The 21,529-nt window shown below is 35.0% G+C and overlaps 1 protein-coding gene across 1 annotated transcript in view; it reads left to right on the top strand.

Moving 5' to 3' along the window:
* EAF2 (ELL associated factor 2) overlaps positions 1-21,294 on the top strand; it is a 38,113-nt gene extending 16,819 nt beyond the window's left edge. Inside the window, exons 3-6 of the mRNA XM_063086362.1 lie at positions 3,465-3,601; positions 5,327-5,472; positions 13,189-13,449; positions 21,248-21,294. Of these exons, the coding sequence (XP_062942432.1) occupies positions 3,465-3,601; positions 5,327-5,472; positions 13,189-13,449; positions 21,248-21,294 (591 nt within the window). The remainder of the gene's footprint in view (positions 1-3,464; positions 3,602-5,326; positions 5,473-13,188; positions 13,450-21,247) is intronic.
* Positions 21,295-21,529: the final 235 nt, after the last annotated feature.

The following is a 21,529-nucleotide window of genomic DNA, read 5'->3' as shown; positions in this document are numbered from 1 at the left end:
TCAAAGTCCCATCTATGAATTCAAAATAAGTTATTTACTGCCAAGATAAAATGGTGGGACAAGCACAGGGTACATATTCCCATTCCAAAAGGAGGAAGTAGTTCAGAAGAAAAGTGTAATAGGTCCCAAACAAGTCCAAAACCCAGCAGGGCAGGCATTAAATCTCAAAGCTGGTGAATTAGTCCATGTTCCATGTCCTCTGCACTCTGGTGTGGGGGTTGGTCCCCAAGTCCTCAGGCAGCTTTGCTACTATGGCTTTCTGGTCTCAGTTGATGCTTCAGCTCTCCCAGACTTGCGTTCCACTCTGGTAGCTCCACAAGTCTGGGGTCTCTGTGGTGGTCCTGCTCTCATGGCTCCACTAGGCTTGGCACTGTTGGGGTTTCTCTGTGGCAACTCTGACCCCACATTTCTGCTCGGCATTACTCTAGCAAAGGCTGTCTGCAGTGACTACACCCCACGGCAGATCTCTTCCTGGACCCCCAGACATTTCCATACATCTTTTGAAGTCAGGGTGGAGGCTCCTAAGCCTTCCCAGCTCTGGTGTTCTGTGAGCCTACAGACCTAACACATGTGGACGCCACCAAGACTTCAGTTTGTATTTTCCAAAGCTGCGGGTCCAGCCACACCTGGGGCTGATTTAGCCACAGTTGCAGCAGCCAAAGCAGCTGGGGTGCTTTTGTGGGGAGCAGCATCCCAGGGTGGCCCTGGGCAGTGAGCCCATGGAGAGTGCCTTAGGCCTGTTCCTTAAGATCATTTTGTTTCCCTAGGTGTTCAGGCCTGAAATGGAAGGGTTGGCCCCAGAGGCTTCTGCAGTGCCTTCAGGGCCTTTTTCTCCTTCTCGTGATATTCCCTTTCTTTTACACTAATCTTCTTAATTAATCATACCTGGGCTGCACCATTGCATGCTCTCTGCTTCTTTACCACTTGCTAGGCTACAAGTTTTCTAAATTTTTACACTCTGCTTCCCTTTTAAATTCTGGCTTTACATTATACCTTTGCCACCATAACTTGGTGTAGGGTGCTGCAAGTAGCCATTCAGCTTCCTGAATGTTTTGCTGCTTAGAAATTTCTTCCGCCAAATGCTCTCATTCAGAACTCTTAAGTTCCAACTTCCACAAAGACGTAGGGCATGGACACAATGCAGCCAAGTTCTTTGCCAGTTCATAGCAAGGGTGATTTTTCCACCAGTTTACAAAAACCTCCTTCTTATTTCTATCTGAGATCTCCTTAGAATGATCTTTATAGTCCATATTCCTATCAGCATTCTGGTCGACACCATTTAATCTGCCTCTAAGAAGTTCCAAATCTTCCCTGGTTTTCTTGTCTTCTAAACTTTCACCAGCATCTAGGCTTTTCCTAGCCTGTACCTCCAAATTCTTCTAGCCTCGCCTCAGCATCCACTTCCAAAGCTACTTCCACATTTTCAAGTATTTGTTATATGCAACACCCACTTCTCTGGTAACAATTTTCTATATTAGTCAGTTTCTGTTGCTTATAACAAAATACACAGAACTGGGTGATTTATAAGAAAACAAAATTCATTGCTTATAATTTCTGGATGCTAGAAAGTCCAAAATCCAGGAAACACATCTGATGAAGGCTTTCTTTGGTGGTAATGTCAGTAACAGCAGGGTATCACATTGTGAAAATGGCAGTGAAGTAGAGCTCCCCACACTCTCATAACGTACGCTGCCTCTGTAGAATTGCTTGCTTAACCTAAATAACTCCGTTTTACCCCCTGTCTGACCTGCAGACTACCCGTCCCCTTCTGCATGAGAAACCATTGACCTTCTCATAGAAACAAAAGCCATTGCATAGAAACAGGAGCCATACACAGTAAACTATTACATGGGAACAGGAACCATACATAGTGAACTATTACATGGGAACATACACAGTGAAAAGTTGTATGCTTGATTGTTTTAACAGCTTATTCTTGGCTTCTGTGACCTAGCTCCCTAGCTTGCTTTGTGCACCTGGACAAACCAATGTGCCAACGGGATGTAGTTTTTGCCTTTAGAAACCCCACAAGACCAAGGCCCAAGGCCGCTCTTCCTTGGTTGCTCCTTGGGAGATGGACGCTGGCCAGCTGGAGTGAATAAACTGCCCTTTTCTGCACAAGTGGCATATAAATGCATTTCTTATGGGACGGTGCCTCACAACAGCAGAGCAGAGCAAGAGAGACAGACTCTTTGTGCTCCCCTTTTAAAGCCCTCCATGCCACACCCATGACCACCATTTTTAATCTATTCAGTATGTTGTGGTCCTATAATATAATCACCTCTTCAAGTCCCCATCTTTCAATTACCATAATAGGACTTCCCACCCTCCTAACAGTCACAGTGGGGGCTAAGTTTCTAATACATAAAACTTGGGGGACACAGTTCATGCTCCATTGAGTTTGGGGGACATAATTCAATCCACTACACCTAAGTACCATGCTATCATCACACCTAACAGAATTAATACTACTTGGTCCATAGTCACATTTTTGATATGGCCTCAAAAATGTCTTTTTGCAGACATTTGTCTGTATAATGTCCTAACCAGAATCCAAATAAGATTTCTACATTGTATGTGGATATTATATTTCTTGTCTCTTTTATTCTATAAAACTACCTTACATATTTTATGCCATTGATTTGTCGGAGAAATTAGGTTATCCTAGAGAATTACCCACATTCTAGATTTCAGATTACCTCTATCTGGTATCATTTAGTGTGTTCCTCTAGTCCCCATATTTCCTATAAACTGGCAATTATATATCTGAAGGCTTGAAGAGAGAGAGCTATATTCTTTAGGGTTTTTGTTTTTTAATAAGAGTACTTTATCGGTAATGCTGTGTACTTTTCTTTTATCACATCATTAAGCACATAATGTATGGTTGTCTCACTTAATAATATTAAAATTAATCAGGCTTAGTGTAACAGGTGTTCCTCAAGAACATTCATTTTCCTTAATCTGAATAGGGAGGTATCACTTTAAGAAAATACCAGATTTAAAAAATTAACTTATGAAGCAATAAGGAAGAAGAAGCGGGGTAGGAAATATGATTCAAGGCTTTGGTTTTCTTAAACACAGAATATATTGGTTGTATTAAAATTGAATCTCTTGCACGAGTCAGCCACTTAAATAAATGAATGGATGAATGAATAAATAAATAAATAAATAAATTGAATCCTAATTACCTATTATAGACCAATGAAACAAATATTTACTGGCTCAGGGTAAGCACCTCCTCTCTTCTCTTTCCTCAGTGATAGCAGCTTTGAGATCTCAGCTTCTTCAACTCTCTCTCTTTTTTTTTTTTTTTTGGCCACATTTGGCTTAATTTATGTAGTTTATAGTTGACTTGAAGTATAACATGTATTGAGAAACATAATACCAGAAGATCTCAAAGGGCCTCCCAAATGAATTTCTATGATAAATTTTTTTCAAGTAATGATAATTAACCTTTTAAACAGGGTTCAACGTCACCAGTAACTGTTTTCAAAGGTTCAAAGAAACCTTACTTAAAAGAATGCATTTTGATTATTAACCATGATACTGGCGAATGTCAACTAGAAAAACTCAGCAGCAACATCACTGTAAAAAGAACAAGGTATGTGGTTTAATGAAATTATTTTTATCAACAGTTAAACTTCTAAGGAAATGTCAGGAAAAAAAGTTACTGGGTTAAGTTACATTATTATATAAGGGTTATTTCTGTTTGGTACAAAAATGCTTTGATTTTTTCCTAAGTTTAAATTTGGTGGAGATCCTTAGCCGAAAGCTATTACCATTGCCACATCAGTCTGTGATATAAAAAAGTTTGTTTTGCTCTGAATGCTTTCTGTAGGTATAAGTATACCTTTTATTCTATTGTGGATGCTTTCATAGATCTCAACTGAAAGAAGCCATTATACACTCTTTAAAATAATTTCATCTTTATTAGTAAAAATTTATTGAGCAGCTAGACTATGTAAAGCACTAGGAAAAGGAAAGTTTGCTATACAAACACTAACCTCAAAACTTCTGCATTTTAATCAGATTAACAGACCATTCCATTAAAAAAAATCAGTAGGAGAATATAGCCATCTCAAATCCTTTTCAGAAAATAGGTGGTGCATTACTTATCAAGTAATGTAAGGGCACTTGATCTGAAAGCCATACAAGTAATACAGACAAAAGTTGCTCTAGGAATTAAGGGAAGGAAGAGGTTGTGGCTGATTGGAACATTCAGAGAAGCCTTATTGATGTACCTAGAGACGAGGTTAAGATCATAAGAATTACCTTGGGTGCTTGTTAAAAATGTGATTTCTCACATCCAACCTCAGATCAGGAAAGCAGCCTGAGAAGCTGTATTTTTAAATATCCCCTCACTACCACCCCTTTATCCCCGATGATTCTTACTAATAGGAAAGTTTGGTAAATATTGATTTAATTGATCAGAGAGCAAGGATATAAGCAAGGCTTGAAGGTAGGAATATATCTAACTTATTCAGGACCAATGTTTGAACAGAGCAGGGACTTGTCTTTTTATCTGTGAATAAGTTTTGGAAAGTGGGTGGTGGGTTAGAGGTAAAGTTGTAAATATAGTTCGAGGTTAATGCCTTCAGTTTTAACTAAGAAATTAGGACATTATCTTGCTGGCAGTGGTTACATATTAAAGTCTTTTCAGTCAGGAATTGGCATGTTTACAGTTTTGTTTTGAAACATTAATCTAGCAGAGAAACTGAGTGAAATGAAACAATGTGGGAAACATATACAAACCAGGATTTTTGAAAGCAGGAATGAAGAGAAAAGTGAGGTTCTAAATACTTTTCGAAGGAAGAACAGACAGGATTTGGTGAATGGAAATGGGACAGACAGAAGTCAATCATAATTTTGTTATATACTTATTTCTTAAAGATGTTGAAAGAAAAGAATATGAATCTCCTTTATTAATATGTTATGAATGGAAAATATGGAAGCGATTTAGTTTTAACGGAAATCATAATTTTAGGGAATACAGTGTACCTGTTATACCACTTATGTTTTCCCTTTTATTTTAGTCATTTATGAATGTTCAGTTTGAATAGTAGAGGTTTTTTTTGTTCACTTTTGTATCCCTCAACAGACCTTTGTGCATGCTATGCATATAGTGGGCACTAGAGAAATTCTTGTTAAATAATGGGCACTAGATAAATACTTGTTAAGTAATAAATTAAATTGTTTTAATTCTTGAATATCATTTTAAAGATCTCTAGGGAAAAGAATAAGTGGTCAATTTTAGTAACCTTGTAAATTGAAATTGTCGTTACATTGCTGTTACACCTGTTTAAATCTTTGATGTTCGTAACTGCAGAGTCGAAGGAAGCAGTAAAATACAGTATCATATAGAGCAACAGCAGCAACAAATGTGGAATTCAACTAGGACACCCAATCTTGTAAAACATTCTCCATCCGAAGACAAGATGTCCCGAGCATCTCCAATGGATGATATTGAAAGAGGTAAAATCTAAGCGTATATAATGTCCCTTTACAAGAGATAATTAAGAAATCTAAAGTGAAATTTTTTACTTTAGCAGTGAGACTAACTATAAACTTTTAATGAGAGTATAATACTTTTTGTAATTATGCACATTTTGGGGGCAAGCCTGTATCAAGGTAATTTAGGGTATTATGTAAGAAAGAAAATATGAAAGACAATATGTCACCAAACCTATAGGAAAGTGAGGAGATGAAGTAAGCAGAAACAGCAGACAAAATCTTCTGAATTGCTGCTTACTTCTCAACAGGAAGGCATTTATAGAAAGGAAGGCATTTCCTTTTGAAAGTAAGAAAATTTAACTCTCCATTTTTTTCCTAGCCATAGTTTGATTGTTGATGTAGTAATTGTGGCAGCAGTGAGACCCTAGTCACCAGAGTATATTTGCTTCTACACTTTGCCTTCATAGTTTGCACATAGCTGTCCGATTTCACTTGCCTCCTTCTAGGCCCAATACAGTATTCATTCCCTAATGAATTAGTACTCCCTATACAAACAGTAAGAAAAACATAAGCCCAGAACCCTTGTTGGAACAAAACATCTCAAATTTTATTTATGCATGTCTCCTTCCAAAATGAATTTCAATTGTGATGTCATTATATACATGTATACAATAAAATTCTGGAACAGAAAATCAAGATACTAAAGGGGAGGAGAAAATAAATTTGCTAATTATTAAAACATTAAATTTAACTCTGAGCTTCCTAGTCATGAAGACAAAAATGAAGATACAGTGTGTTATGTAATAGACAAGTTCCAAAGAATCAGACTCTTTCCTGCTACTAAACTGTAAGAAGAATTCATTATATGGAACCTGTCCTAGGGAGCATTAAACTATATAGTGTCCTCAATAATAATTTTACAGTGCAAGTAGAAGTTCCTGTGTGTGACAATTTTTTAGCAAAGACCTTAATAAAAGCATTGTACTGGAGCATAACTCAGGGGAAAGTGAGTTTATATTGGATAAGTTAACGTAATCCAAGCCTAAAGCTTTCTTGTTCTACTTTGTATGACCATGGAACTTCATCTCCCTTGACATGTTTGTATAGCATGTTCCTTAGACTGTATTCTACAAAATATATTCTGACCCTACTGTGCCACTGACTACTGCTATGACAGTTGAATCATCTTTTCAAATTTATATCTGGCAATTGTACTAGTATTTTTGTAGCTTAGTTATTACATTTATATCTTTGAGCTATGTGGAATTTGAGTTTGAGAAATAACATAGAGCCTAAGATCTCCCTCCCTCACCCAGAGACAGCATGCTGCTGGGAGTAGCAACAAAGGGGATCATGTCACAATGAGTGGTTGCAGTGCTAGAAGTGCTCTCCTTCTATGCCAGGCATGAGACTTCCCTCCCCTATCAGAGATTCTGCTTGACCAGAAGGCACCTGCAAGTGGGAATCCCACCATGACAAGCACTCAGCCTGGGAAGACTGTTCATCCTCCCCTACCTCCTAGACCCCCTCCTCATCCTACCACCCTAAGATTCCTCTCTCCCATCTCAAAACATCGTGAGACTAGGTGGCACTGACAAAGGAGAATCTCACCATAATAAGCACTTCGCTGGGAAGCACTTTTCATTTCCCCATGTATGTCTCCCTCCCCTCCCCCACAAAGCAGAGAAGCCAGCCACAAAAAATTGCCCAGCCCAGGAAGCACTCTTCATCCTATTGAGCCAGAGACTCCGTTTCCCCACCTTTAGGCACCAGACTTCCCTGCCTAGTGAAGTTTTTTCTTTCCTTCAGATGGCACCAACAGGGACCAGTGGGGATCCTCATTGCTGGAGATTTATTGAGAAGACCAAGACAGTACTGCAAAAGCACTGAAAATTAGATTGCTGTTTGAACCATGGCCCTCAAAAATAGGCAAAGATCTGCATACTAAACCTAAATGGGGTTACTGGCTACTAAAATAAACAAATTAAATAGGATACAGATCTCCCCTAGCTTGAAAACCAAAATGTCCAGGGTATAATAGAAAATTACTTATCATACTGTAAATCAAGAAAATTACAACTTGAATGAGAAAAGAATCAATTGACACCAATACCAAGATGAATCAGGTGTTAGAATCATCTGATGATGACTTTAAAACAACTATCACAAATATGATTTAATTACAAATTTTCTTGAAACAAATGAAAAAATTGAAAATGACATCAAAGTAATAGAAGTTTTAAACAAGAATCAAATGGAAATTATAGAACTGGCAAGTACAACCATAACAATAACAACAAAAAACTCACTGGTTGGGCTCAATGCTGGAGAGTAGATAGATCAATGAACTTGAGGATTTAAAGAATTCACCTTATCTGAAAACAGAAAATAGACTGAAACAAAATGAACAGAGCCCCAGGGATCTGTGGAAGAATGATAGAAGATCCAACATTTGTATCATTGGAGTCTCAGAGGAGAGGGAGAGTAAAGCTAAAACAGTATTTAAAGAAATAATGCCTGAAAACTTCCGAAGTTTCATGAAAGACCCATAGATTCAAGAAGCTGAGCAACCCCCAAATATTACAAACCCAAAGAAATCCACACCAAGATACATCATAATTAAACTTCAGAAAACTAAAAGCAAAAAGAAAAAAAAAAAGTTGAAAATAAGAGAGAAATGACACATTACTTGTAGAAGAACACCATTTAAATAACATCAGATTTCTCATCTGAAGCCATGGAGGCCAGAAGGAAGAAGTGCTAAAAGAAATGTCAGTCTATATCTGCCAAAATTCTTTATCTGCCAAAATGATTCTTCAGTAATAAGGAGGAAATAGCCTTCCTCAGAAAGGAAAACTGAAATAATTTGTTGCTAGAACATTACCCTTAAATATTGGCTGTAGAAAGTTATTCAAACAGAAAAGAAATGATAAAAGAAGGAATCTTGGGGCATCAGGAAGGGAGGAAAGAACAGAAGAAAGAGCAGACATATCAATAATATAATGGATTATGGTTTTCCTCATGACTTTTCTACATCACATGTGTTAATTGAAACAAAAATTATAAAACCTTCTGATACTCAAGACAATGATATTTTAAAGTGGAGGGGGAAAAAAGAGACCTATACGAAAGTGACTTTTTCACACCTTATTCAAATAAAGCATTGACAAATCATGGGTGAATATTAAAATCAATGAAGTTGAAAGCCAGTAGAGAAAATCAATGAAACAAAAATGGAGTTCATCAAAAAATTAATACTGTTGATAAACGTCTAGTAAGACTAACAACAACAACAAAAAACCCCAGAAGATACAAATCACTAATATCAGGAGTATAATGTGCACTCTGTAATCTAATCAGGAGAGTAATGAGTTTACTACAGAGTCAGTAGCAGTAAAAGAATTATAAAGGACAATTACAACTTTATGCTCATAAATTTGACAATTTAGAAGAAATGGACAAATTCTTCCAAATCTAAAGACTACCAAAACTCAACCAAGACGAAGTAAACAATCTGAATAGTCCTATAAACATTAAAGACATTGAACTGGTAATTTAAAAGTGCCCAAAAAAGAAATAGCCAGGCCCAGATTGTTTCACTGGTGAAGTCTGCCAAACGTTTAAAGAGATTTAATACCAATTTTAACATCTCTTCCAGAAAACAGAAAAGGAGGGAACATTTCTAAGTTCATTTCATGAGGCTAATATTACCCCAATGCAAAAGCAGATAAAGACAGTACAAGAAAAAACTGTAGACCAATATTTCTCATAAACTTAAACTCAAAAATCCTCACAGAAATATTAACAAATTGAATCCAACATTGTGTGAAAAGAATTATACAACATAACCAAGACAACATTACTGTTTTCATGTTGCTTATATTTGGGAGTGTGGATGAGGGTGGGGAGAGACAAGGAGTAAACAAGGAAGTAAATATCAAAATGAAATTCAGAAATAAGTGTCTTGAAGAAAATAAAACAAGGAAATGGGGGTTAGAAAGGAAGGAACCCTTTTAGGTTACATTTAAACTGATATGAGAAGGAGCCAGCCTTCTAGAGATCTCAAATCTCCTGAAAAGACACTATTAATACAGTGAAAAGGCAGCAAAGGAAATAATCAACAGAGTGATAAGACAACCTACAGAATGGGACAAAATATTTGTGAACTATGCATCTGACAAGAGATTCATATCCAGAATATACAAGGAACTCAAATCACTTAGTAATAAAACAAATAATCCAATTAAAAATGGACAAAGGAACTGAATAGACATTTTTCAGAAGAAGATACAAATGGCCAACAGGTACATGAAAAAATGCTAACCATCGTTAAGCATCAGGGAAATGCAAATCAAAACCACACTGAGATATTATCTCACCCCAGATAGACTGGCTATAATAAAAAAGAGAGAGAATAACAAATGCTGGCGAGGATGTGGAGAAAGGGGAACCCTTCTACGCTGTTGGTAGGACTGTAAGTTAGGACAGACATTATGGAAAACAGTACTGAGGTTTCTCCAACAACTACAGATAGAACTACCATATGATTCAGCAATTCCACTTCCAGGTATATACTCAAAGGAATGGAAATCATCGTGTTGAAGGTATACCTTTACTCCCGTGTTTATTGCAGCTCTATTTACAATAGCCAACTTATGGAATGAACCTAAATGTCCATTGATAGAAGACTGGATAAGGAAAATGTGGTGTGTATACACAATGGGGTACTAACTCAGCCATAAAAAAGAATGAAACTGCCATTCATAGCAACATGGATGAATCTGGAAAAAATTATGTTAAGTGAAATAAGCCAGGCACAGAAAGAGAAATTCCATTTGTCTTCACTTATAAGTGGGAGTCAAGTAAGGGAGGGAGGGAGGGAGGAAGGAAGGAAGAAAGGAACGAAGGACAATTACAATAATACATTGAACTTTCAGAAGGAAAGAACAGAACTGTGGTTACTAGAGATGGGAAAGGGAGGAGGAGGGGGAGCGAGAATTTGGTTAATATACACACAGAATGATTACATATTGTAATGATGAATATGCTAATTATCCTGATTTGATCATCACATATAATACAAAAATATTGATAGTTAACTCTGTACCCCACAAATATAGATTATCAAATAGGTTTTAATAAAATAATTTTGAACTGGGAAAAGCTAAAAAGAGTAAAATAGCTTTATCGAGGTATAATTGACATACGATAAACTATACATATTTAAAGTGTAAAAAATAAAAATAAAAAATAAAGTGGAAAGATTAGCTACAGATTTGGCGGGACTTGGAGGAAATATTTACAATTCATATATCTAACAAAGGACTTATAGCCAGAAGAACTAGCTATGAAGAACCCTTACAAATCAATAAAAAAAGACAACCAAATTCAAAAAGAGAGAAAAGATTTGGACAGGCATTTCACAAAAGAAGATATCTAAATGGTCAATCAGCATATGAAAAACTGCTTCATATCATCACTTATCAGAGAAGTGAAAATTACAGCTACAATGAGGTACTGTTGTGTACTGTATTAGTCTGTTTCTGTTGCTTATAACAGAAATTACCCTGAAACTGGGTAATTTATAAAGGAATGAAATTTATTTCTTACAGTTTTGGAGGCTGGGAAGTCCAGAGTGCAGGGAACACATCTGGTGAGGGTCTTCTAGGTGGTGACTCTCTATAGCAACTGAGGATGTTACATCATGAGAGAAATGGCATGAGAAAGAGTGCTAACATTCTCACTTGCTCTTCTTGTAAAGCCATCAGAACCACACCCGTGATAACTCATTACTTCATGAATGGATTAATCACCTCTCAAAAGCCCCACCTTTTAGTTACCATAGTCAGATTTCCCACCTTCTTAACACTGTTACAGTGGGGATCAAGCTTCAGTGAGTTTGGGGGTGGGGGGACATTCAATCCACAGCATGCATCCATCACTGTAGGTAAAACTCAGATGACTTATATACCAAGTGAGTGTGCGCCAAGGTTGGGGAAGATATGAAGCATCTGTGACTCTCCTATATTGCTGGTAGGAATGTAAAACCACTTTGAAAACTGGCGGTTTTTAATGAAGTTGAACTTAGCCCTATCTAACGAGTCAGTGGTTTCCCTCCTAACGTTCTACCCAAGAGAAATGTGTGCATATATACAGAAAAAGACATGCAGAAGAATTTTCATAACAGCTTTATTCATAATATCCCAAAACTGAAAACCTAAATATCCATAAACAGAAAGTGGTTAATCAACTTGTGGTTTATTTATTCAATGGACTATCATAGCACTAGAGAAGAATGAACTACAGGTTCATTTAATAGCATGAAAGAATATCAAAAACATGTTGATGAAAGTAGGTGGATACAAAAAAGTACATGCTGAGTGAATCCATTTATGTGAAGTTCAAGAACAGACAAAAATCTTTGGCAGTAGAAGTCAAAATGGTGGGTATTGATTGGAAAAGAACACAGGAGAACATTTATGGGGATGGAAATGTTATATATTTTTATCTCAGTGGTGAATACACAGGTTATATACATGCTGAAATTTATCTAGCTGTGCATTTTTCTATATGTAAATTATGTATTAAACCAAGAAAGATCTGGGTGAAGAAAATACCAGAGGAAACAGCTAGTGCAAAGAACTTAGGATGAAAATGGATTTGATGTGGTCAAATAATAGAAAGCAAGCCAGTGTGTCTGTAATAGGGAGAATGAGGGAGTAGGCTAGAAATTATCAGTTATCTTAATATAGCAGTGCACTAAGATGATATTAAATGGAAATGTGTATTAACTGGGTATATTATTCACTTAGGTGAACAAAATGTTTTAATTCAAAAAATTCTATTTGACATTTGTATTAAGTACTAGAAAAATATTGACGTTGGCTCTGCCATTAAATAGCTGATAACTTTTGGCCTTTCTGGACCTTTGTTTCCTCGTTTGTTAAATTATGAAGTTTATCTAAATGGTAGCTAAAGACCTTTCCAACCATAAATTTTGTGTCTTAAAAAGAATTTGAAAAACACTAAACCAAAGAAGATATCAACGTTATTGCTCTTCTTATCTGCAAAAGCATTTACAACCAAAGTTATAATGGGAACTGGATTTCCAAAAATACTTCAAATATTTAAAATCTCCTTTTAGAGAGCAGGGGAGAAACCTAAATAAAGATGTTTCATCAAAATGTTCTCTAGGAGAACCAGGAAAAGAATGAAATTTATTTATATTTATCACATTCCATTATATGTATTAAGGGAATAAGAAGAATTGGAAAACAGTGTCTGCTGAAACAGATTTTAATTTTTACAGTTTTGATTTTTCACATTATGTATATAATTTGAGTTACATGTACATTTAAGTACAGTGGTATAAATAAATGTGGAGTTTAGATTTAGGCATTGCCTGTGTCTTGATTTTCTTAATCACTTTGAAGTCTGGCTTGGTAGAGCAGTTTTTTAAGTAAAATTCTTTAAATGATGTAAATGTATGTTTGGTTTTATTTATTCCTCATCAACAGTTTCTTAGAAATTAATACATCCAGATTTTATCTCTCTTTGTTTTTGTTTTTTGTTTGCTTTATGTTTTGGCGGCTGGCCAGTACAGGGATCCAAACCCTTCACCTTGGTGTTATAACACCATTCTTTACCCAACTGAGCTAACCAGCCAGTCCCAAAGTTTATTAAATTTATTTAATATTATTTATTTAACCTATCTCTTCATTTCTGTTTTATTTTCAGAACTGAAGGCAGAAGCTAGTCTAATGGACCAGATGAGTAGTTGTGATAGTTCTTCAGATTCCAAAAGTTCATCATCTTCAAGTAGTGAGGATAGTTCTAGTGACTCAGAAGATGAAGAGTGCAGATCCTCTCCTTCTGATCCAGGGAATTGTGTCTCAGGACATCCTACCATGTCCTCCATGCCACAATACAGGATTCCTGATACAGGGGTTGGTCATTATAGATTTCAGGACAACAGTGGCCTTCTGATGAATACTTTAAGTAAGTATATATGAACATGAGTCATTGGAAAAGTAAGAATCTACAATGGAGCCATATTGATTATGATTTAAAATTTGGGTAAAGAGAAAGACTCCTATTTTTATGTATTTGACACTATTCATCATTACCTTTTTATTGAATTATTCATATTCTTTCGACATAATGCTTTCTTGGTTTTTGACACTCTGACATAGTGCCTTCTTGGTTTTTCTCTTATATCTCTAGATACTCTTCTCTCTCTTTCCTTTGCAGCTTAATAATCATCTGTTCAGTTAATAGAGTTGGAGTTCCTCAAGACATATTCCTGGGTCTTTTATTCTCTTTATTCTCTACATTTTCTCTCGATAATCTCCTGCATGTTTCTGTTGCAGTCAATACTTATGCATAGATAACTTGCAGATTTATATTTCTGATTCAGACCTCTAACCCAGACCTCTCAGCTCTAGACACATATTGTTCAACATCATCTCCTAGTAAAAGGCACTTCAAATTCACTTTGTCCAAAACCAACTTATAATCTTTGGTTCACTGTTTTTCCTCTTACTGAAAGGCAGCATTCATCTAATTGTGCAAACCAGAAGCCTAATTGCATTCATTGGTTGAGTTCCTCTCCCTCTTCACAGTGTAGCCAATCCTTCACCAAGTCCTGTTGATTTTTGCTTCTGAATATTTCTCAAATTCATCTACTTCTCTGCATCTCCACCACTATCATCCTAGCTCAACTTACAGTTATTTATTGCTTTAACTCTTCCAGTGACCTGACTTTTTCACTCCTTATCTATTCAAGCCCTTTTTTGATCCATTATGTGCATTGTAGTCATATTGATTTTTTTCATAATTTAAATATAATTTGTCACCTCTCCTGCTTTAAACTTTTCAATAGCTTGTAATTTCTTTCAGGATAGAGATGAAATAACTTAATATAATGGTCTTGCTCTTTTCTTTTTTAGGAACACTTGCCTTCTTTTTGCCACTATACTCAAATACTTTTCATCTACCTCATGGCTCTTATACATGCTATGCTTTTAGCCAGGAACACTTTCTTATTTCCAGGTATTTAATTTTTCTCCTTTAGATTGCAGTTCAAAGTTTACTTTCTCATGGAAGCCTTTCTTCACCTTCCTGACAAAGTCATATTCTCCTTTTTGTAGACCCTTAGAGTATCAGATATATCTTCTTTATATTAATTGTGATAATTGTAAATTTACATTTATTTCTGTGGTTTGCTTTTTTTTATTCTAGAGTATAAGCTCCATGAGGACAGGGGATCTTTTTTATTTTGTTTATCATTGAATACTAGCATGTAGTGAAGTACCAGATGCATAGTAGATGCTCGATAAGTATTTTTTAGTAAAGGCATGCAGATTGATACTCCCTGGGGAAAATGGGATTTTCTGTATGTATAAAACTAATCTCACTGTGTTAATTAGTCAGTAAGCATCTAGGAAAGATTGACTAGCTCCAGCCTAATAACAGGACTAAATTCAGATGGGAGGAGACAAGATTGAATAGCAGAGAATTAGAGTAAAACTACAAGGAATGACGTTTTGAACTTCCAGCTATTTAGTGTTGTTATTCCTGACTTGGGCAGTAAAATTGGAACAGCTGATTTCTTGAATGGCCAGGGGAACATGGAGAAAACTCAGTTTGATTGGATTGAATGAGATGCTGAGTAAAAGGAACATTTTGTCAGAAAATACTGAGTTGTATAGTAAATTGAGCACATGACTAGGAATCAGAATATCTATATTATATGTCTGACTTCCTTATTAGTTATGTAATCAATAACAATTCACTTAACTTTCCTGGAGCTTCAGTTTCCTCATTGAAAGTGGAGGTCATATTGCCTTGCAGAATTTTGAAGAAGTTCTGGTGATTTTATGTTTCAGAATTTCCTAAACTCTAAGAGTAGTTTTCTGGTACAGTAGGCACAGTGAATTTATGTTTTAAAAACTTCCTCTATGCCAAACACATAGTAACAATGGATGAAGTATAAAAAGATAAAAAACAGACATGGCCAAGATCAAATATAAGATAAATATCTCCATAGACAAGAACTGGAACACAAACACAAAACAGTGAACTTAGTGGAGCTGAAGCCATTGGCTCTGAGTTCAAAAGGAGGTGGTAGTGGTAAGAAGCTTAATACTTTCAGGAAAAGGTAGCTTACAGGTGTTTGATACAATTCTGGGAACCCGAGTCATGCCTTCTATTTGAAGCCAGAGAATGTAGATTGGGGGAAAGGAGAAGGATTCGGAAGGATTGGTGGAGGTGAAGATATTCTTCAGTTAATAAAAGGAGACTCTGGGGGCTGGCTGGTTAGCTCACTTGGTTACAGTGTGGTGCTAATAACAACAAGGTCAAGGGTTCAGATCTCCATAACAGCCGGCTTCCAAAAAATAAGAATAAAAAAAAAAATTAAAGGAGACTGGAAAAAATGGCTGTTTACATACTGACTGAGGCTATTATTTTTTAGAAGCTATAGGTACAGGGTCTGTAGAGCCTTGCTACCCATTGGCTCCTTGAAGGGATCAGCCATATCTTTAATATACCCAGAGGGTAGCAATCTCTAAATGTGATTATGAAACTTGTTTCTGATAAGGGGCTCAAAGGACTACACTAGGTAAAGGGAACCAAAAAGCCCTGTCAGAGTGGTGTGAAGGTAGAGAAAAATAGAAACTTCCCACTCAAAATAAGCAAACAGTACTGGCCAGTTAGTTCATGTGGTTAGAGCCTCATAACACCAAGGTCATGGGCTCAGATCCCCAAACCAGCCAGCTGACAAAAATAAAAATAAAACAAATAATAAGGAAACATAATTCTAAAACATCAGAATAAAGTCTAAAGCTATGAATGTCAGCCAGCAAAATTAACAGTTGGAACAGGGATTCTTTCCAAATGAAAATCTTTTTTACAGAACAGCTTAAGACAAAGACATTTAAAGAAGTATGCTGAAAATCTTCAAAGAGATAAATGAAGAAATAACTTTAAAAATAATTATAAAACAAAGCCAAGCAGAAATGGAACAAAATCTAATAGATTTTTAAAAATTATCAGTTAGAAAGCCTGGTCATTGAATTGCTTTTAAAAAAATCAATAAATGGGAAACACTATAGACTGGACACAGCTAAAGAATGAATTAATGAAATGAAAGATAATACTGAGGAACTATCCCAGAACACAACACAAGAGACAGAAAAATAAAATGAGAGAGCAATTCGTGGATAAGGATAGGTAGAGAAGATTAAACATTGTGCAATAGGAATTCCAGGAAAGAATGGAAGGGATAGTATGAAAACTCAATTCTGAGAGTGTTCCGGAAATGAGGAAAGCTATGAATCTTTACTCCAGCTAATAAGCAGGATAAGTGAAAATAAATCTAGACCTCAACACACAATAGTGAAACTACAGAACATCAAGGATGAAATGACAACCTTAAAAACTACAGAGAAAAAGAGTACCTACAAAGGAAGAACAGACTGACAGCAGACACTCCTTAGCTAAATGGATACACCCGAAGATGGGGGAGAAATATCTTCAAAGTGTGGAAGGAAAGTAATTCTAGCTAGAGTTTTATACCTAACTACAGTGTCATTCAAGGGTAAAATGCTTTTCAAGCACACAAACAAAGAGAATTTACTGTCTATAGAACTTAGTAAATGTGCTTTTAAAGGGTATTCTTCAGCAGAGAGAAAAGTGAAAATAGAAGCAAAGTGTGGGATATGAGAAACAGTAGAGAACAAAGAAATAGATAAAATGTCAGGAAATCTGACTAACCTTTGACCATAAAGCTAACAAGTCAGTTTTGGAATTTGGGCATTTGAAAATTTTTAAGGAGATTAAGGCTAAAACTCCAAATAAATAGTTGCTGAGTGAGAGAGAGAGTATTGAAATGGGTAATTTAAGTGTGCCAAAAACCATGTGATATATAGGAGAATAGAAACATTGAATAGTTATCATCTTTGTTAGATAACTTTGTAGTTAATTATATATCCTAAAATTTTAAGAGTACCATTTAATGAATAAAAACATAATCCACAGCTTCCACATCATCAGTGGGAAAAATAGGGAATATAGAAAACTTTATCTAATGGAAAGCAAAGAAGGAGAAATGAAAGAAGCAACGAGACTGATAAACAAAGTAGTAAATATGAAGTAGAAATAAATTCTGATATATCAGCAAACACAAATGCAAAAGGATTAAATCTACCTACTAAAAAACAATTATCAGATTGGATATTTTTAAAAAAGCTATATGCTAATTATAACAAACGTGTCTAAAATAAAACCATATAGATGGAAGATAAAAGGATGGAATAGGAGATGCTAGATAGATGCTAGAGAAGTATGAATCAAAACAAAATCTGATATATCAGAAATAATAGACTTTAAGGAAAAATGTATTCCTAGAGATAGAGGGTTGCTAAATAATGACAGAAGTTTCAGTTCATCAGGAGGATAAACAATTCTGAATTTGTATGCGTGTAATAGCATATCTTCACCATGTATGCATGTATGTATGGATATACATATGAAAATATGTAGTTATATATGTGTATGTGTATACAACAAAATTTGATAAAAGTAGGAGAAATCAGCAAGTTTCTATCATAGTGGGCAATTTAATGCATCAGTAATCAAGCAGACAAAATTTAGTAAGGGTGTAATGTCTTTGAATACATAATTAACATACCTGTTCTGATAGTAAATACATAGATTCCTACAACCCAAAAATGCAAGACAAGCATTCTTTTAAGGTGCATATGAAACATTACAGAACTTTACCTCCTACTAGGACAAAAGAAATAAAAAATTTCAAGGAATTCATATTTTACTGACCATATTATGACTACAATACAATGAAAACATAAATAATAAAAAACTGGTTTAAAATATGTAAGTGTTTTTGTTTTTGGTATCTGGCTGGTACAGGGATCAAACCCTGGGCCTTGGTGTTATCAGCACCGTGCTGTAACCAACTCAACTAATCTGCTGGCCCCATAATTTTAGAAATTGCACAGCACATGCCTAATAACCGATATGTTATAAGGAAACTACAGTGAAACTACAAAATTTTTGTAATTGAACAATATAAAAAACTATATCACACCAATTTTGGGATGCAGTCAAAATGGTACATATAGGGAAATTTATAGCCTCAAAATGTTATTTAAAAAAAAAAAAAGAAAAGAAATGAGTGAAAGCTCATCTAGAGAAACTAGAAGAACAGTAACATCTTAAACTTAAAGCAGAAAGAAGAAATTAATAAAGATAAGAGTAGAAATTAATGTAGATTACAAAGAAACATTAAATTAACAAAACTAAAAATTGTTTCTTTGAAAACTAATAAAACAGACCAACCTTTAACAAGGGCTGATGAAGAAAAAAAAAGGCACAAATAAACAAAATTAGGAATGAAAACGAGGTTAAAATTATAGCAAAAATATAGTTTTTATTGAGTTATTAGAATTTTACAAAAATTTTATTTTCATTACAAATTTCAGTAAATTTGGCATAGAAATGGATGATTTTTTTGGAGAAAGTATAATTTACCAAATCTGACTCAAAGAGTAAATAAATAGGAAAGCCTGAATAAACCATTAACAATTAAATAATATTTTGTTATTCTTTTATCAGTCTAAACAGAATTTTATTTATCTGTAAAATTTTATCATTACACAATGTAAACATTTTTTGTGGCCCTTTACCAATTTCTCCCTAACCTCCCCTCCCTCTCCCCTTTTCCCACCTCTGGTGGCATCAGTTCCATTCTCTCCTTAAAAAATTTAAGGAATTAACAATTAAATAATTGAAACCAATCAACATCTCCTCTTCCTCCACTCTCCTATCCCCAAGATATAGAAAAATGAAGATAGTTTTGCAGATGAATTTTAACAAATCTTCAAGGAACAAATAATTCTTATCATCTATAAAGTGTTTCAGAGAACTGTTTAATTCTTTCATAATTCTAGGATAACCTCAGTAAAAACTAAACAAGAATAAGAGAAAAAACATTGTAGACCAATTTCACTTAAGAATATGAATGCAGGCTGGCCAGTTAATTCAATTGGTTAGAATATGGTATTATACCACCAAGGTCAAGGGTTCGGAACCCCATACCAGCCAGCTGCCCCTGCCAAAAAAGAATACGAATGCAAAATTCCTAAATAAGATATTAACAAATTGAATAACTAGTATACTTGAAACAAGTAAGCTAAATCATGACCAAATAAGGATCATTACCGAAATATAGGAAATGTTCATTGAGGCTGGCCAGACAGCTCAGTTGGTGAGAGCATGGTGTTATAACACCGAGGTCAAGGGTTCTGATCCCCACACTGGCCAGCTGCCAAAAACAAAAACAAAGCAAAACAAAAAACCCAGAAATGTTCATCATATGAAGTGGCATCAATGTAATTCACCACATTAACAGATTATAGGAGTAAAACCATATGACCGTTTCAACAAATTAAGAACAATTATTTGATAAAATTCAGTATTTATTAATTAAACACTTTTATCAAAGATTGAATATAAGAGGATTTTCTTAACTTCCTAAAAGTTAATAACAAAAAGAATTGTGGCAATCACTAATAGAGACTTTAGAAGCATTCCGCATTAAAGTCAGGGGAACAGGACAAAGGTGACTAATATCATGACTTCTGTTCAGCACTCTGCTGAAGTTTCTAGCAAAAACAATAAAACAAGTAAAGAAATATGACATAAGAGTTAGAAAGAAGAAATAAAATACTCCTTAGCTGTAGATAATTGTCTACATAGAAAATCTAAGAGGGCTGGCCCATTAGTTCAGTTGGTTAGAGTGTGATGTTACAAAACCTGGGACAAGGATTTGGATCCTCATACTGGCCATTACATTTCAAACAAAATCCAGTTTATACCATGACCTTCTGGATATCTTTGTGCCCTTTCCAGCCATTCTCTTCCTTATTTATTGTGCTCCAGCCATAGTGGCCCTCTTGCAAGTCAGAGAACACAACAAGCATGCTCCTGCCTTGGGACATTTGCACTTGTTTCTTTAGCTTGGACGCTTCCCCCCAATACACTCCATTTTTCATGATATTATCTCTACATTTGGATCTCTGTTCATATGTCACCCCTCAAGAAGGCCTTCCCAACTACCATACCTAAAACAGTACCTTACACCACTCTCTCCATGCCTACATCTTCATTTTTTCATAGCACTTATCCATACCATGCCTACATCTTCATTTTTTCATAGCACTTATCCATACTTGGCATTATATTATCTATTTGTTTATTTGTTTACTGTCTGTCTCCCCAACTGGGATGTAAGCTCCATGACTGTGAACACATGGATGAATTACAAAAGGAATCAATGATATTACTCTTGACATGTATTACTTAATGATTTTGACTGCATTTTAAATAAAAAATTATATAGCATTTTTTTCACTCTTCGGAATGATACAGTCTGATATCCTAAACCACACTTTCTTTCATTTCCTGATGTAATAAATAAGTGGTGTTAAAAAGAAGTGTGATGTTGGTATGTAAAAGAAGACTAAAATAGATGTCAGGTAATACTAAAACTATGTTGAAGTTTGATGGTATATTTTTTCTTTGCAGGCAGTATCAATTATTTGCATTACTAATTATGTGACTGAATTACAAGATAAGCAATCCAGTTACTAATTACAAAATGTTACCTAAACAGAATCACTTTTGGGGTTATATTTTGCATAATATTTATGTTATGCAAAAATAAATATATTAAATATTTAATTAATACAGTTTTGTTACTTCTTTTTTATTTTAGGAAATGATTTGCAGCTGAGTGAATCAGGAAGTGACAGTGATGACTGAAGAAATATTTAGCTATAAACATAAAATTTACAAGGCATGTGTTAATTTATTTTGTATTAAGAATAAAATTCCTAAGACTGAGGAAAATGTGTCTTAACTTTTGATGATAATAGAAAGTAAATTTTTATTCATAATTTTCAATTGATGATATATTTCTAACCTTTTATTACCAGCATTTTCATGTGTTATCTTCATTTAATCTTAAAACCTTTATGAAACTTGATAAATGAGGAAA

This window comes from Cynocephalus volans, chromosome 1, assembly GCF_027409185.1.
Source record: "Cynocephalus volans isolate mCynVol1 chromosome 1, mCynVol1.pri, whole genome shotgun sequence".
In the NCBI taxonomy this organism is placed as follows: Eukaryota; Metazoa; Chordata; class Mammalia; order Dermoptera; family Cynocephalidae; genus Cynocephalus; species Cynocephalus volans.
Note: the sequence above shows the minus strand (reverse complement) of the source record. Positions and strands in the feature narration are given on the sequence as shown.